The following is a 19,348-nucleotide window of genomic DNA, read 5'->3' as shown; positions in this document are numbered from 1 at the left end:
GTTAAAAAAAGTTAAAAAGTAAAAAAAAAATGTAAATGTTAGAAATTCAATACATCACATAGGGCCTACTGGGCAATTAATGCGCGCGTGTCATTCCCCGCCGCTCGTTAAGCGTAGTCGCGTCACATAGGTCGTTTTCATAACCCCAGATTCCGCCGGTCTCGAATCTCAGGCTGGCGAACAAAAATTCTCTCTTTGACTTTTTTTACTCTTTAGTATCTACCCCTTCTGCCACCTTCAGCCGTTTAATTGTCAAAACCATGCTCAAAAATAAATTTTACTACATTCATTATAAAACAGAAGTTTAAAAATGAAAAACCAAATACTATTTTGTTACTATTATTATATATTATTATTTTCATGCTTCTTTATATATTTATATTCATTTTTTACTGCTTTGGGATTGGATTGGATGCCGGATGCCGGATGGGGCGTCGACTGCGATCGGAGTCGGCATCGGCATCCCCATGAGATGGCATAGGAATGGATGGGATGGGATGGTGATGGCATGCCCGATGCGGCAACATGGGCGTTGGCATGCCGCGATCAGATGAGATGGGATGGGATGGCATGACATGCGCCATGGCATGGATGACATGCGATGATGGGCGAAGGCTTATGGATGGAGGGATAAGACGCTGGGATGGATAGATGGCTAGATACATAGCAGAGATAGGATATGATAGATAGTCATAGATCTTTGCGGCGTAGTTTCCTTTCAGACAATGGTCACCAGCTGAGCCCACTTTTTGCCCCTGGCCGCACTTATACGAATTGCGGCTCTTGCTTTCTGCCCAGAATCTTCGTGTTTGTTTTCGTTGTCTTTTCAGCTTGCATGAAACTATTTAACTGCAACTCGTGGTCACTACATGAAGTTTATAATTTGTAAGGCCCACGATTGCGTCGGTTGTACGGGTATTAGTCTGCTAGTATAGATAAAGTCTGTCGGTCCGAATTTGTGTGTGCTGCTCATAACGAGAGAAGCTCCGCTATCCTAGAGCGAAAACTAAATATATTTCCAGAAGTCAGCACCGTCTGGGAGGTCAAAAATTTCAAAAAGTTAAAAAAGGCTTAAGAATTTAGAATAAGGTCTATTCATCAATAGAGCACGTACAGCCATTAAAATTATACATCACGTTACGTGGCGGGAGGGCGGCCCTGCCCGCGGGGTACGGGGCCGGGCGTCGCCCGAGGTCGGGATGGCGACCCGGGCCGTCGCACGCGGCCCAACGCAGACGGGATGAAGGATGTCGCGAAATAAAGATTGTGAGGATGAGGCATGAGCATGGAGGGATGCAGCGATGCGCCGCGCGGATTGCGGAATACAAACATTGACGGCTTGCAGGATGACCGGACTTGCAAGGCATCGGAAGATGAGAATGCGGCTGTGAGAATGAGGATGTGAGGATTGAGAGAGGATAAGCGATAATGAAGAATTGCATGCCGAAAGAAAATAATCGGATAATGACGATGCGGGACGACGACTAAGAGATCGAGGCGGAGGGTCGATGGTTGGACGGAAGGAGGATGAGGATTGCCGGCAGTGGGATTAGACCGAGAAGGATGAGAAGGATTCGCAGAATGAAGCAGGACTGGAGGGAAGGAGGCGGACGAGGCAGGAAGGGAGAGAAGAAGAAGGTAAGGAAGAGCGAGGAGGAGAGCGAGGAGGAGGCAGGAGGAAGAGGAGGACGACGGGGAGGAGGAGGAGGCGGGAGGAGGAGGAGTGAGGAAATAGAAGCGAGGTAGGAGCGAGGTAAAGAGGAGGAGGACGCAGCTAGAAGAGAAAGGAGTGAGGAAGAGAAGCAAACGAGGAAGAGGAGGAGTGGAGGCAGGCAGCGAGGAGAAGCGAGGAAGAGGGAGAAAGAGGAGGCAGGAGAAGGAGGAACGAGGAAGACGAGTAGCGGAGCCGGAATAATGATCGTGAATGCAGGGAAGGGCGCAGTGGAGAAGTAGGATGGTGATGATGTCATGGGTTAAGAATAGGATAGATGAGGTGACGAATAAAGCCACGCACGAGCATGACCGAGGAGCTTCTGACAACGACAAACTAAAACCGAAGCAAGACAAAGATCAGGATGTAAAACATGAGCCAGAGAAAGGTATGAGAAGAGCCGATGATCATGAACGCAGAAGCGGAATGACGAAGCAGGAACACTCGAGAAAAATTCCAAGGCGAAATGCGCGGAGTCGACGCTGGTGTGCCTGAACGCGCCGATGCGTACGGCGAAATGCTACGCCGTACCATAGAAGCAGGCGAGCACGCGTAGGCAATTAGAAATTACATGCGGCACGCGGCAATAGCAGCGATGCGGAGAGTGGTCGCTGTGTCTACCGCCGAGCGCACAGACGCGCGCGATCACCCGCTCCCAAGCTGGCTGCGCGTCAGCAACCCTAGCTGCCTGTCGCTGTATTGCTGTGTCTTGTCTTTCTCGCGTGGTTACCCATTGGCGTCATGAGGCACGCCACACGCTGCCTAGCCGTGGCTGGGAGGACCGGACACATCCGGAGTGAGACGGTGGGAAGCACGACTGGTGCCGTTAAACATATACAAGCAGTGCGTAAGGGGACAGCACCGCACGCACACGCACACACGCACCGCACGCGCCATGCCTGCATGGGTCATTATACATGTTCACGCACGGGGCAAACGCTGGCACGCACACACACGCCACGCTGTTACGCAATTATGCATACACGCTCACACACGGCATACGGTCCGCCTGGCCACCGGCACACACGCACCACGCGCACACCACGCACACACACACACACACACAGCACTACACACACACTACACACACACTGCAACACACACACACACACACACACACACACCACAGGCACACCACGCGGCACACCACACACACATCACACACCGCGCACACACACACACACACCACACGAACACAGCACACACATACACACACACACACAACACACACACACACACACACACATACACAGACCACACCACACACACACACACAAGCACGCACCATCGACAACACACACAACACACACACACACTAATGAGACCATTACAGCGGGAGATAAGCCAACGTCAAGCTCATAGAAAAGACCAAGCAGCGAATAGGTACAATTATTAAAGCCGAGTCTTGTAAACGGACTTACGTGTAATGCGTGCCGTTCGGCGTTGACGTGCGTGCGTCGCGCTCTAGAGAGTCGCCCTCAGTTCGATTGCCGTGCCCTGCCTGGATTCGCGAAATCCCGACCTTACTACGCGTCGCCATTGATGCTAATCCGTGTGTTGCGGTTTTGTGTTCTTACTTTGCGTGTTACGTTTTTCCATATCCTAGTGGTTTGTTCAGAGTTGTAGTTCCTACCTTCTGCCGTCGGCGCCCGTAGTCACTCGTTCACCATTTCAAAATGTTAAATGTTTTTACCACATGGTTTAGAACGTTTCAGTAAAAATATCCTGAATCAAACTACACAGCCGTTAGTTTGCCCCGAGCGTTAATCGCTTGAGATCAGCATGTTGGAACTGCCATGTAGGCGGCAAACTGACGCTTGTGTGAATGACCCCACTTTGAGCCGTGCATAGTGTCTGCTATGCTAGCGCTTACCATATCAAATAATTAATACCCTAGAATTCAAACAAAATTGCACTTACATAATACCAATTTCTGTTTAATTCTTCTCCAAAAACGGCGCCATCATTGAACTTCTAAAATTCCTAAAAATCCAAGAGCGTCCGGGGGCGCCTCCGCCTCCCTGCCACCCCCACCCCATTAGGGCTTTGCCGCCAGTACCGGTGCGCCCGGCTGCGCCGCGTGTGTCGCTTACTGGCGCGCCCCTAGCACCTCTTATAGGACATTGCGAGGATGTACCGGGCCATGCAGGTTGTTCCCGGGTTGCGCACGTGGCGTGTGTTAGTACAGCCCCGTGCCATGCAGCCAATGTGAATAGTTCCGCCTTCTCCCCCCCAACCCACACACTCTGCGCCAGGACCTGCCCCTAACGCCAGCTGGGACACTGAACGACCGTGCATGGTACGATTATTAGAGACTCTTATGTGCCAGCATCTATCGATTATATCACTAGCTTGCAGAGGCTGCCACACGACACTTCCGCTACTTAATAAGACGACTGTATTCACACGCATATACGACCGCCAATGCGAATCCGAACAATAATATATATATACTATACTACTATACTATATATAATATATAAGTATACTATAAAGCCCTTATAATGTGTGTGGCGCCACGCTGCCGCGTGTGTAACCGTGTGATTGGTTGTTTGTTTGTGATAAGCCGCACCAGTTTGTGATCATGTCAGTGTCCTGCGACTGACTGCTGTTCTTGCCGTGTGTTGTGTGCTGGTGCTGTGTGTGTGTGTTGCTAAGTTTTCGTGCTCAGCGCGGGCTTTTGACTGTGATGCATTTGTATACAGGTACTTCTTATGCTGTAAGGTGTTATATGGCAGAGTTTATAGTTGTTTGCCACATCGTTTGTTTTTTATGGCTTGCAAGCATGGTCAATACAAATACATGCTTACAATCATGCATTACACGAACACATTAACCATTGTCTGCTAAGTACACAGTGCAAATAACACACACACACGACACACATCAGCGCACACACACACATTGACACGTGAGTCTAGCACACGTAGCGAGCGACACACACCATTGCATCATGTCGTGAGTGTCGCACACTAGCGAGCGTAGCGAGCACAGTGCACACACACACTACGCACGCACGCATCGCGATCGCGTGCGATCGTGGCATGCGATAGCGATGCGACACACACACAGCAAATGTATTTTTGTATGCTACTGTACTGGGGTGTGTGGATAGTTAGCGAGAGCTAACCAAAGTGAGAATAGAGATAGATCTCATTGGGCTGGTAGGGTCGCTGCCACTCTGTTAACCACCCTATGGCTGGCGTCTACCACGTACCATATTACGCTGCTTCGCACTGTTCGTACCACCGTCTTGCCGCGACACGCTCTCGTCAATGAGTTACAGTGCACTTGTACGCGCAATGCGTCGTGCTTGCTGTGTGCTGTCTGGCGGTTGTGTTGAAGCCAAGTCGCGCGTGCTGTGGTTTGGGTCCTGTTGCACGGTGGACTAGCCCGCCCCTGTTCAACCGTCGCCCGCTAAGCAGCTTGTTGGAATATGCGCGGCACAAGTCTGAAACTGGGTGGCAACGTGTGTGAGCATAGCGACACAGTGCTTCGACTTTTTCCACAACTCTATCCTGAGATCAAACTCACGACAACATTCCGTGGCAATTCTCTTACGGTTTTTTCAGCCAAATCTTACCATTTATTCCAGGTCCGCAGTAAAGGGTAGAACGCCGTCCCTTTGTATATCATATCGCACTCTTACTCTAAATTTGCGCTATTTGCGATCAAAACTGAGCGAGTCCGTGTTCATGTGTGTAACACATACCATACATACGTGAGTCGTGACCCAGTGTCGCTGGTGGTCTAACAATGTCGATGAATGTAGTTTATCAGCATCAGAGTGAAAATCAGCACCCGCACATAACTGAGCGACACACAGCCCACCTCACAGCGAGCGCAACACTACACACTCACACGACGACCCCGACCATTCAACCCACACCTTCATACCCACACGACGCACACACCCGGTACCCATCATCAGCATCACGCCATCCACCGCTCTATAATCCCCACACCACTCCGCAAACCGAGCACACTACCCCTAACAGCGAGCCGCACGACAACAATATATAACCATAATCCTGCGTCCATTACCCGCGCTCTGAGCGCCACATGAATGTGCCCGGCATAACCAACTAGCGCTCTCACGCGGCTAACTACTAGGCGTACACAGTCTTGTGTCGTGCTGACTGCGCTGAGTGTGTGTTGTGTACGCGCTGGCCGCACACAAATGTTTTATTGCTATCTATTACTGCGTCTGGTGATGTGGATTATGCGACTCAAGTTAGAATTGTGTAGTGTTATGGATTGATCAAGTAAATAGTTGTGCTCATTGACACGCCGGCTCGAAAGTATTGTGTTAGCGAGCACAACGTCACAGACGGCGACAATAATTAGCAAGCCGCCAAAGACGTATAGCGGCCCTCCTATTTTGTCAAGGCCAAATCCTTTACCTTTTTATGGTGAATGTGCCTGTCGTCGTGTGTGCGTCGTGTCGGAGTGTATTCTCCACAACACAGCCGGCTATCGTTCTACCCCCGCCGTACCGCGACGCCGAGACGGGCAGCACAGACCCATATTGTGTAGTTCGTGTGCCTTACAGTCTCTGCGTTGGCGTCTTCTTGTACCGCATCCTTCGAGAAGCCGCGAAGTAATCTGAGGCTATTAAGAACACCGTCCCGCATATGTCGAGTCAAGCTACTCGTCAACTTGGTGCCTGTGAAGACCCGTCTTGCTTGCTATTTGTAGCTGCTCAAATGGGAAAGCTGAACGGAAGCACCCTACCCCTCCATCTAACCATACATACGAGTCCAGCCACTGACAGTACATACATAAAAACATACAACTATGAAGGGACCACACGAGCGACACTCATCTATCAAACACATCTACTATCATCTACACACAATATCTACCACAACAGCGATAACATAGCGCACTCAACCACTACTCCCGTGAGCCACCCACCCATTACCGCTGGGTCGCAAATCCAGGCTGGGGGCAGGGGGGACATCAGTCGCCCCCCACCACGAACTTTCAAGCAGGGCGGGACATCATATCAAATGGTCCCCCCCCCCCACAATGGCGGGACATCACCAATGATCTTTGGTGTGTCGGCCTGTGGTGTGTGTGTGTGTTGTGTGTGTGGAGTCAGGTTGATCTGCTGGTGTGGGTGCTTGTGTGTGTGTGCTGTGCGTGTGCTGTGTGTGTGTGCTGTGCACACTCAAAGACGCGGCTGTGTGCCACCGTGTAGTGTGTGTTGTGTGTGTCTATCTTCTGGCCCCGGCCCTGTGTGAAGTGCGCAGAACCTTCTTTAATGTTGATAGTGCCGTCATACGATATTGCGTTCCTTCTTTCCCCTCTTTTTTTGCCGAGGGCATCGTAGGAAAGAGCTGTGCTCCAAACCCCCTCCCTTCTTCCCACTAACGACAATTTTCAATTGTATGTAACGACGAGAGGAGTGTCTCGATTGTGTCGTAGCCGCGAGCATAGATAAGTGATCCAGCAACAATGCGTTGGAAGCAAAAGACTTGGATGTGCCCGAGTTGAGGGGGCATAAATTTAGTACGTTTCTCTTTTTAACACGTTTTTTCTTATATTAAATAATTCTTATGTCTAGCGAAAAGTCAGCGCAACCCACAGAAGAGAGAAGCTATCGTTTCATGAAGTGAAGCATCCATCGTATTTCACGCGTTTCGGCAAATGAACTCAGTGGAAGTTTATATGACGGAAGAGGGATTATAAAGCAACTCCACTCTATTAGACCTAGCCAATCGATAATATATCCCCCGATGCAGCTGATGCAGTGATTTAACTATGGCGCAACAGCCCAAGAGCTATCGTAATACTTCAAGCCGCGAGAAGAGACAGCTGTGTCCTTATTGGCGAACGCTGTCCACGCTGAAGAGCTGGAAGGCCACCACGGTTATTCAATAATGTACATTTTGGTGATGTGCAAAGTTCGATGGCGAGTGAAGGCCAGTGCATACGAGCTTGTGAGCGAGCGACATCCGACCATGAGATTACCGGTTACAAGCAGCATTGATCCGATTAATGAGGCCAGTGGCGCCTTGTCATTCAACGCGCCTGCGAACCTAACCCAATATTATAATACGGGGAGGGGCAAAGCTTCAGTTAGCTTATAGTGTCTTCTCCAACAGACACGCACGCGCACACCACACACACACAACACACACAGTACATGCGTGCGCGATTATCCTCGTGCGTGCATATACATGCGTGCGTTCGTGCGTGCGTACGTGCTCTCTGCGAAATCCTTACCGAGAAGGAATTCTCCCATCTGCTCATTGTCTATCTGACTTGTGCGTATTTATCTGTTTATCGGACAGCATCATCTCAACATATTTATCCGCATCTTCTGCTACCTTTCCAGCATCCGCTCAGCATCTTCCGTTAGCTTATATAGGCATCCCTTGCTACCTTCTCGGCATCCTTTCTAAATGCCCTAATACTTTCTCCGCGTCCCAAGCTACCTTCTCCAGATTTTTCCATCGTCCCTCTTCTCCTTGTCAATATACTTGTCTTTCTTTTCCGCTTTCTATGCAACGTTCTCCGCAGCCTCCCCGCATCCTCGTCTCCCTTTTTTAGCATCCTCTGCTACCATCTCCTAAGCATCCTCGCATATCCTAATTCCTTTTCAACATCCTCTAGTACCTTCTCAGTATAATCGTCTTCCTTCTCCATACCGCCCCCGCATCTTCTGCTTCCCTTCTCAAAATTCTCTTTCACTACCTTTTCAGCATCATCCCCCCATATATCCTACACTACTTTCTCTGCATCTTCCCCTCATCTATCCTCCACTACCTTCACCGCGCCATCCCGTTATCCATCCTCCACTACCGTCTCCGCAGCATCTCCGCATCCTCCTCGCCCTCCATTCAACATCCACCCGGCCCCTCCCTCCCCCTCCCCCCGTGCGTGGGGGAGGAGGGGGTGACCGGGATCTCGGCAGCTGACGTCTGCGCGCATGCGCCGTGCTATCGTGCACGTGTCCGATGAGATTATGTGAAACGCGAAGCCCTCCATTGTTATGCTAATTAGGCACGAGGTTAATCCTGTTTTCAAATTCGAGCTCATATATCTGCAGCCCTCCGGGATGAAGTGCGAAGCCGCGCACGCCGGTGACGTCACGCGGCCGCGACGCGACGTGAATCGTCGTCGTCGTCGTCGTCTCCCCGTCACGTACGGGCGAGGGACGGAGTCATTGTAGCGAGAGAGAAGGAGAGAGAAGGGGGAGGGAGAGAGGGGAGACAGAGGGAGAGAGGGGGAGAGAGGGAGGGAGAAAAGGGAGAGATAGACGGAGAGAGGGTGTAAGAGAGAAGGGGAGAGGGAGATGGAGAGGGGAGAGAAAGGAGGGTGGAGGAAGGAACAGAGGGAGCGGCGCGATCGAATTGGTACTACAGGTGGAGCCACGGGGATACTGAGGCATAGGATCACCAGTACCCATTCAAGCCCCGCCACGTCTTAATTTCATCTTTTCTTTCTTTTCTCCTCCTCTGTCTTCTCCTCCTTTCTTTCCTTCTTTCTTTTGCTTTCCTCATCCTTTATTTCTCTCTCTCCTCTCTCATTCTTTCTTTTTGTCCTCTTCTTCCTGGCTATGCACGCGGTCTCTTCCTTTTCTCTCTCTTTCGCGCGCTCTCTCTCTCTCTCTATTGGCTCTTTTTTTTTCTCTCTATTATCGTTCTCTAATTAGCTCTTCTCTCTCTCTCTCTTCTCTCTTTCTCTCTCTCTTCTCTCTCGCCACCTCTCCTCTGGCATTCAATTTCATTTGTCTCCTCCACCTCTATCCCGCTCTCTTCTTTCTTACTCATCGACGAGCTTGTCTCGCGCCGCTAGACACACTACATGTTGACGCTTACACACGGTGACGTGGCAGCCGCCAGCTTGATTGGCGTGCGTGAGTTTTTATGTTCCGTCGGGGTTCGGCCTGATTCTTTTATCGTCAGCTTTCAGGGCGGGCGACATAACCGTTAATGGCACAAATCTATTCCGTATAACGTTGCAGGCGCCGACGAATGAGGGGTTGGTACTTATGATTCTTTAGGAGGTTGCGCGTTCTGTTGCTACTTGTTGCTCTCATGTTTTTTTTCTTCCTCCTCTTTTTTTTCGGCTTTTTTTCTTTTCTGTCTTCTTTTCATCATCCTCTATTCTCTCTACCACCTTCTCTGGTTCCCTCCTTTCTTCATCTCCATTCACTCTTCTATCCACCAATCTTTCCTTCTATGGTTTCTCTTCCTCTTTTTGGTCCTTCCTGTTCTTTGTCCTCTATTCCTCATCCTCCTCCTCCTCTCCTCCTCTCTCCTTCGTCTCTCGCTCCTCCTCTCTCTCTTCTCACCAAACCACCCGCGAGACGTTTCTCTCGCGCTTCTTCTTCGTTTTCGATTTTTTCCTGGAGGGCAAATAGGGAAGACGAGGGGAGAGAGGTGGAGGGATGGGAAAGAACGAGATTGGAAGAGGCCCAGGTAAATAGGCGAATAAAAGATGTGTTACATGCGATGAAAGAAGAGGAGCTGGGAGGATGGGGAGAGGGGAGGGGAGAGGGAGAGAGAGAGAGAGAAGAGAGAGCGAGAGCAGAGGAGACTGAGAAGAGAGAGGGGAGAGAGAGAGAGAGAGGAGAGAGGAGAGAGAGAGAGAGAGGAGAGAGGGAAGAGAAGGAGAGAGAGAGAGAGATGTGAGGGAGAGAGGAGAGGGGATTATGAATGAACAGCCAATAAAGAGGTTCGCAGGGTGGGATGAGAACACGATAGCGGAAATATATCGCAGAGAAAAAGAAGAGAAGACCGCGCAAGGAGAGAGGCCGAGGAAAATCGAAACAAAGGCTGCAGCTGTGGCATCTTCACGTACGCGTCCGATACCTTATGCTAAGTCCTCGATATTCTAGCAGTGAGGCTGCGGTTAAAAGCGCCCATACAAACCACCGGTTATGCGTTACACCCGCTAATAAAACCGTCGGCGCATTTAATGTCGGAGCCCTCGTGTCTTTCTACTGGCGTTGTGCCGCGCGCTTCCATTCAAGGGCGGTATATACGCGCGATTTGGTTCCCGCGACGAATGCAACCGAATTCAGAGCGTTTTGAGACAGTGCAATTCGTTTGAGAGTAGTGTGGACGCTCGGCAGCAAAGCAGGCTAACACGTTTTCGCATGTCGGTCGTTGGTTAGAAGCTCATATGTTGTGGGTGTCAGCCACGCGTGCCAGAGGCCGCTGTCTTATACGCTGCATGCCATCAGCGAGTGCTAGTCAGTGAATAAAGTTGGCCTGCCGATAGGTCTTCTCGCGACGCACGCGACGCACGAACGCACGCACGCCGCCGCACGACACGCCTGCTCGCTGCATAGCCGCGAGCTGGCATGATGGCAGCGCGTGTAATTTTTGCAGGCTGTCTCAACCCTTAATTTTGCTATATTAGTATGATATGTATATATATTATTATATATCATATATATATTACTATATATAATATATATATATATATATGCGTGTGTGTGTGCGCGTGCGTGCGTGCGTACGTGTGCGTGGGTATTTACCAATATGTTTACCCATGTTTCATACATTGTTTACTTCTGATGCTTTACTCCGATGTTTACCCGTTGTTTACCCGGTTGTTTACCCCGTTATTTACTACATTATTTACTCTGATGTTTACCCCGCTATTTACTACATTGTTTATTCAGATGTTTGCCCCAATGACATCCGTTGTTTTAATTTGTTACGCGCTGTGTTTGCCGCCGTTGTTTACGCCATTGTTGACGCGTTGTTTACACCGCTGTTTGCTTCGCTTGTCAGATTGCCTGCGGACCTGTCGGGACCGTCTCGACATCGAGACGTTCCAGATGAAGGTCGGCAGTCGGCGCTCGGGAGTCCTGTCGCACGCGAAGTACCCTAACAGCCGTACGCGTTCGGTCGGCTGCCTGCTGCGGCTGCCGTCGCTGCGCACCGTCAAGTTCGTCCGGTCATCGAAACGTGTTCTTCGTGCGGCTTTGGGGGCGCAAGACGCCCATTGAGACGCTATTCGCCCGACATGTTGTGAGCGGGACCTGCCTTCTCGTGGCCCGTACACGACGATGGCCGCGATGCAGTGAGGTGTCGCTGCGCGCTGCTGTTGTTGTTGTGGATGTTGTTAGCTGGCGGGAGCTTTCGTGCGCCCTCACGACGTGGCGAGTCGCAGTAGTGTCGCTGCTGCTGCTGTTGTTGTTGTTTGATGCTGCCTGTTGTTGTACCGTGGCGTACAGACGATGGCGATCCATAGTGTGTCGCTGTGCTGCTGTTGTTGTGTGATGTTCGCTGAGCGGACCTAGCTTCTCCTGCCGCCACGACGATGGCCGATGCAGTAGTGTCGCTGCTGCTGCCTTGGTTGTTGTGATGTTGCTGAGCGGTGACTAGCTTTCTCTTGGCCCACACGGACGAGCGATGCGTAGTGTCGCTGCTGGGCTTGTTGTTGTGTTGATGCTGCTGTTGTTGTAGTGTGGCCTTCACCGACGATGTGCCGATGTGTAGCTGGTCGCTGCGTTGCCCCTTCTTCTGTGTTTGTTGTTGATGGTTGCCCCCCCCCTAAGCGGGGATAGCTTCTCGTGGTCCTACACGACGATGGCCATGCAGTAGTGTAGTGGCGTCGTCGCTGTTGCTGCTGTTGTTGGATGCTGACGCGTGCTGCCTGCTGTTGTTGATGCTGCCGGTTGCTGCTGCTGTTGCGTCACGGCCCGCCGGCAAGCGAGAAGCGGACGCTCTTTCATGGGGGCCTGCGGATGTCGGGACAGGAGGTGGCGCTGCCAGCATTTGCAGACCCTCGCTACCGAGTAGGGTGGAATGTTGTGCACCTGTGGGCTATGCGCGCTACCTGCTAGTAAATATCATTACGCGGCGCACACCGTGTAGTAAAAAAAGCGGACGTGTGGCAATGCATGGCATCGGTAGCGGGTTCTTAGCAGCGAGACAGCAATGAAAATGTCGACACAGTGCTTGTGTGGAAGCCATGAAAAAGCCGCAACAGCATCTAGCCTGTATGGGGGCATGCGTGACTAGCGGTTTAAACAGTCGACCATTCGAGTGGATACTATCTATTTATCTATTTATATAATTATATATATATATATATATATATATATATAAGTAAATAAATATATATGTATATATATATAAAATCCTCGTGTGAACGCAGCATATATATATATATATAAACATAGGAACGGATGCACGACCGTAGTTTATGTGATGGGGCGGTGCAAACCACACGACAGATGACGCTCTGTCTGTCCGCAGATTCCAAGCAGCTATCATAGTAAACCTGTATAGGTCGTCGAAATAGAGACGCTACAGAATTGACTGAAATCCGTGTTCGCGTTGAATCGGTGGCCGGGGTCGCGGGGGTGGGGGGATTTAGAATCAGGCGGGGGTAGGGGGGGGACACGAGTGACAAAAAAAGGTTGAGAGCTCTGTCCGTCTGTCTTGTTAAAACCGCGACAATGCACGAAATCAATGTGATCGTCGTTGGTCGTGATGCGAGAGAGCAACCTCCCCCGTTACCTTCCTCCCCGTGCTTGCGCAAGAGAGGCGAGCGTAGGAGGGGGGCCTGCGTCGTAGGCGCGTCCGCGCAGCCTGTTCTGCTTGCATCTATGACAAATACGATATACGCATATATACGCTCTCCTATGACACTATTTGTCATAGAAAGATACTTCCTATGACAAATATTGGCGAGTCAACTTTGTCCCGCTTTACAGTTGAAATTCACTGCTTGCGTTCATAATAGCGCTCCTAAACTCCTATGATGCGCACAAGACGTACAACAATATTTGTCATAGGAAGAATCTTCCTATTACAAATAGTGTCATGGGAGAGCGGATATGCGTATGTCGTATTTGTCATAGATGCTAGCAGTACAGGCTAGAGAGAGGCAACCACCACACGAACCGCGCTGTATGCAGGGGTGCACCTCAGGTTGCACCGGTGGGCGTGTGCAAGTGCCCGCCGGATTGAACAACGACATGGCGGATTGGCAGCAGCCATGAAGGCAAGCTCACGACGTTTTATTATAGCGGGGGACGGTTCGCGGTCGTAGCAGCGGCGCGCCCGCGTTAAGAAACAAATCTCACGATTGTTTGAGGACAAAAGAAGAGGAAGAAGAAGAATGAGGAGGAGGCAGGAGGGCGGTGTGAATGAGGTACGCGCAGAGATGCCCCGCGCGCGCGCAGTTACACAATCACCACATATCGACAAACAATAACAATAAATTATAACCATTTATATATATATATATATATATATATATACTATATATATATATATTATATATTTTTTTTATATGTGTTTATTATCCTATATGGCTCGCGTAGATCCGGTGCTGCTGACTCAAGGTCGTCTGTACCACCCCCAGGGGGGCGCGCGAGCAGTTTTCGAAACGCTTGTGGGCCGTCTGGCGCAGTTGCACTGTAGTAACCGCCGTCTGCTGCCCATATATGCCGAGTGGGGAGAAGAGAGAGAGATCAGAGAGAGTAAGATGAGAGAGAGAGAGAGAGAGAGAGAGAGAGAGGCGTTGCTGGGTTGCAGCTCGCGTTTCTGTTTATTACACACAGGACGGGCGTATAGCGTTGCATCGAGCTGTCACTCTAATCCCTTCCGGTTCAAATAAATTAGGGAGCTAGAGCGCCCGCATATAGTATATTATATATACTATATATACTAAGGCCTCTATATATCATATAGTGATATATTTATGAGATATTATATATGTATATAAATTGTACCTATAATATATATAAAATATATATATCTTATGTATTATATATATATATATATATTTATATATATATATATGTATATTATAATATATATATATATATATATATATATTATATATAAGTTACCTCGTCTGCGCTGCAGGCGGATAAGATCTTTACTAACGGCATGGGGAAAGGGGTTTATCGATTAATAATAACAACCCATCAATGGATTAAATTGAATTTAGTAGTACATAACCGATCAGCGCGTTACTGCGGCGAAACAGCCTGCATCCAAAACAATATTTTATTCCTAATTCAGATGGTGTTATTTCTATGTAAAAAGAAAAACAACAAGCTTTTTAACCTGTGTGATGGGTGCCAGGCGTGGCACCATAGCGTGCGGTATACGATATTCTTTTAATCCAATCTTGTAAACCATTTGAGACTTTGACACAGAGCATATAATCATTTAAAGGCTCACAATGCGCACCCAACGCCTAATGTTCTCGCCAGTACTAGACTAGCAATACTTCGTGTCATGGCATACATCAACACTACTTATCGCAAAATAAACTCTAGTTGCTCCCATTTCACTGCGACATTTTTGCTTAAAACCCACAAGAAAGAGGTGAGAACAACTGGCATTCGGCGCAAACGGCCGACTGTTTGCCAAACAATTTAGCCTCGAACGTGTGAGGGTGACCGTCACATGTTTTTTATCTTTGCTAGCACCCGTACCGCTGTATCCCGCCAGCAACCGCTGCGCGTGCTTGCGGGAATCTGTCAAAACCATCGGAAGCTTTTAACCGACATTGAGATTATTTTCAATTACCTTTTATACAGCAACGCGCAGTGAAAATGGCAGGAACGAGTTTTATTTTGTATAAGGTAGTGTGATTATGCATGACACGAACGAGATTTGCTAAGTCTAGTACTGGAGAAAATTAGCGTTTGGATTGGCCCGCAATCTTGGTTGCGCCCGCGCTTTAAACATGTTGACCGCGACAAATGTTCCGATGACGTTCTTCGACGTCTTCTTTGGACGTTCATCTCACGAACGCGAGTCGTCTGTACGAGTTTCGGCCATAACGACGCGGGTCCATCTCTAACGGCTCTTCGCTGCAGCAACCCAACTGTCGCCCGTAGCGTCGGCAATACGACAGTCGACCGCTGGCCGATAACGTCAATCCGTAACTTTGGATGACGTTTTACCGTCACGTTCGTTTCGGCCGTGAAAATGTCGTTTGGGCGACGCGTGTGTGCGCGCGGCTGGAACATTTATACACGATCGTTAAGGCGGAGGAGGCAAAGAATGCAGGGGACGGAGAGTTTTAATTATGTGCGTTCGATAAAGTTTCAGTGTGTCTTTCGAAAAGGCGTGTGTGTTTATACGGTGACTGCTGTCGACATGCTACTTAGAGCGTGTCATCGATTATTTGGCAAACACACACGAGAATTATACTTGACACAATAATTGCGACTTCACACGTAGCAGTTTATTCAGCTGCGCGAGGTGCTTCGTGCGTGCGTGTACGTGCGCTGCTTGTGCGCCGACCGTGATGTGCGGGCGCGTGTCCAATACTGCAATGCGTCTGCATGCCAGCATCTAGACTGTCAGCGCGTAATTCCACGCAACACGCGTGCTCGCGCCGTATGTATATTACGAAGCGTCTGCGCCAATCTAAGAGCTTCTTCGTTAAATAGTCCAGCAGCGTTTATGTTGAAAGTTTGCTCCGTTGGTGATTCAATCATTACACTCTGCGCAACGCGTCAACGAGCATCTACCGCGAAGAAATAGCAATATCGCTTAACCTGTCTTTTATTTGTATTATATACGGAATATATATACATATATATAAATAATATATGTATGTTATGTATTTATATGTATAGGTGTAAGTGTATATGTATACTGTAATATGATATCTTATACTATTTTATTAGTCTAATATATCTATATATATATATAACTATATATATATATATACATTAACTCACATGCATACAAGGGATCCTTTGAAAATGAAATTCTAAATTATATTGACACACTTCTTAGCGTAAGCCATCTCTCTACCAAAGAGAAACGTCTGTATTAGTGTGTATATCGCTATAGCGTATATACGCAGCCTGACCGTGTGTTTGTCACACGGGCCATGGCTGCCATGTTGTATGTGCGTGTGTGTGTATGTGTCGGTCGCTAGGTCGCCTGAGCGTACGCGCCAGCACACGCGTACCTGCCCGTAAGCAAACGGGCGGAGACGGGGAGGCGACCGCGGTCCGGCTGGGCGTTATAACGACAAGAACGACAGTGATGTGTTTCGTTTCCTTTTTACGTGTCTTTGAATTGTTTAACGTTCATTTGTTTTGAAGATTTTTATACTTCGTGTTGATCTGTGTAAATATGTTGCGAGTGTGCCGCGTGCGCATGCGTGGGAGATGCGGCGATGGCCGCGGCGCATAGATACAGTCGATGTAGTGAAAAGTAGATCTGTAGGCGATAGTAGTAGAAAATTATAATTGTTATATATATGATAAATATAAATATAATAATGAGTCACGATTTCTATCGAATACTGTACAGTGAAAAGTATGACGTTTGCTAAGAATCTACACTGCATAATTGTAAAGAACAACGTGAATTTATCTGCCCCCCCACTCCACCCCGAGTTTCTCTATATAAGGAATAAGTTATTGTCGGATATTCTGTTTTTGTGTCAAATGCTCACGTCTGTTGCCGTGAAGTGTTTTTTTTTCTTTCTCGTTGTCGTATTAAACTGATCTCCAATGTTACATCTCGTGTTATGCGTATGTTTTCCGCTCTCCTTGCATAACGGCATGGAATCCATTCCATGGCATTCCATGGCATTCCATGGCATGGAATGGGATGGATGGATGGATGGATGGATGCATTGATGGATGCATGGATAGATAGATAGTTAGATTTTTGGGGGTATTTTTCTTTCAACCAAGCGGTCACCAGCTGAGTAACGCCACTGATTTCCTCGGATAACGCCGGGTATCCCGCTAGTACACCTATACGCTCGTAATCTGTCACGTCTTTTATGGACGGAAGCTAGACGGACGCCGCGCGTCGTTTAGAAAACGATTTCCCGGCAGGTTGCGATTTCTGGGACTAGTCTAGACGAAAGCGAGGTAAAAAAATAACTACACGGCGAACATAATGGAGGGAGAATTTGTCGTCGAGTATAGCTGTGCTCTTTATAATCTTTATATTATTTATTCTCGTTCTGTCGAGTCAATAACTTGAAACTTGTTTCGTCGATGCATGCACAACTCGTAAAGCAAGAAGAACGTGGTTCGCATGTTATTTAATCCGGAAAAATTTACCAACGTGACTGCCTTATATAAACATGGACGTGCCTTCTAAGACATGAACACACTCTTGGGAAACATTAGGGCAATATTACGTATATATTCGCATCGTGATACACTGATGCCGCGCACTTATTTATAATTGTGTGTGCGTAAACATGTATCTCGTTTATTAATAACCTGTCCTGATTCTCTACGCCCTCTAAATCTGTCCTGATCATGTCTGTCATATACCGCTAGTTACTCAGTTAATATTATTTACTGCCATGTTACCATACCAGCTACCATCGTACCGTCTGTTATACTACTAGTTACTCAGCCAATGTTACTCACGTTTTGTGCTGTACACAGAATCAACTGTCATCGTACTAAACTAAAAAATAACGACGATGTAATAAATGTCACGAACATATAAATCATATATTTAATCAAAAACACAAATACTGCCAGTCACTATTACTTGTTATTATAATATAGTACATAGCATACAGTGGCATATACATATTTATTCGTTATATTTCTATGGCATATAAAGCATACGCACATAGCACAAAGAACACAACGATTTACCAACCAAGACTACTTGTTACTTCATAGTACAATTAGCACTAGAAACACTAAGACTACCAATCAAGACTATTAGCTTGGTACAGTACTATACCTTACAAAGAACATGCGATCAAGAGCTAATATTACAATGTATTATTAGCTATTGATGTGATAAGGAATGTCATAACATCGATGACGTTTCTTCGACGTTCTTTTGGCGTTTATTCACGGAACGCAGTTGTCTGTTACGAGTGTTCGCCGGAACCGCGGCCATCTCTAACTCTTTCGCGCGCAGCCACTGTCGCCGTAGCGTCGGCAACGGCAGTCGACGCTGACGATACCTCTCCAACGGATTGCGTGACGTCACCGCGTATTCAGACTACCTATATCATACCTATATATTGCCAAGATATGCGGACTGCTACGTCATCCGTACTTGTGGTGACGTTTTACGCACGTTCGTTTGCCGTTGAAAATGTCGTTTGGCGACGCGTGTGTGCGCGCGGGCGGAACATTTATACACGATCGTTAAGGGAGGAGCAGAAATGAGGGGACGGAGAGTTAATATGTGCGTTCGATAAAGTTTCAGTGTGCTTTCGAAAAGGCGTTGTGTTGTTTAACGTGATTCTGTCGACATGCTACTTGGAGCGTGCATGATTATTGTGCAAACAACACGAGAAATTATATTGACACAAATCTCGACTTCACACGTAGCACGTTATTCAGCTGCGTGCGAGCGTGCGTGCGTGCGTGTACGTGCGTGCGTGCGCGTACGTGCGTGCGTGCGCGTACGTGATGTGCGGGCGGCGTGTCCAATACTCGCATCGTCTCATCAGATCTAGACTGTCGCGCGTAATTCCACGCAAACGCTGCTCGGCGTTGTAATTATGAAGGTCTGCCCATCTAAGAGCTCTTTGTTAAATAGTCAGCACGTTATGTTGAAATTTGCTCGGTTGGTATTCAATATTACACTCTGCGCAACGCGTCAACCACCGCGAAGAAATAGCCAATATCGCTTACACCTGTCTTGAGTATTTATACGGAATATATATACATATATATATATG

General features: G+C 48.3%; 1 protein-coding gene across 1 annotated transcript in view; it reads left to right on the top strand.

Annotated features, from left to right (window-relative positions):
• Positions 1-11,684, top strand: part of LOC106809954 (unconventional myosin-VIIa-like) — a 34,403-nt gene extending 22,719 nt beyond the window's left edge. Inside the window, exon 2 of the mRNA XM_014813197.1 lies at positions 11,467-11,684. Within this exon, the coding sequence (XP_014668683.1) occupies positions 11,467-11,684 (218 nt within the window). The remainder of the gene's footprint in view (positions 1-11,466) is intronic.
• Positions 11,685-19,348: the final 7,664 nt, after the last annotated feature.

The sequence above is a fragment of the Priapulus caudatus genome, unplaced genomic scaffold (genome assembly GCF_000485595.1).
Source record: "Priapulus caudatus unplaced genomic scaffold, Priapulus_caudatus-5.0.1 Scaffold399, whole genome shotgun sequence".
Classification (NCBI taxonomy): Eukaryota; Metazoa; Priapulida; class Priapulimorpha; order Priapulimorphida; family Priapulidae; genus Priapulus; species Priapulus caudatus.
This window is presented reverse-complemented; position numbering and strand designations above follow the sequence as displayed.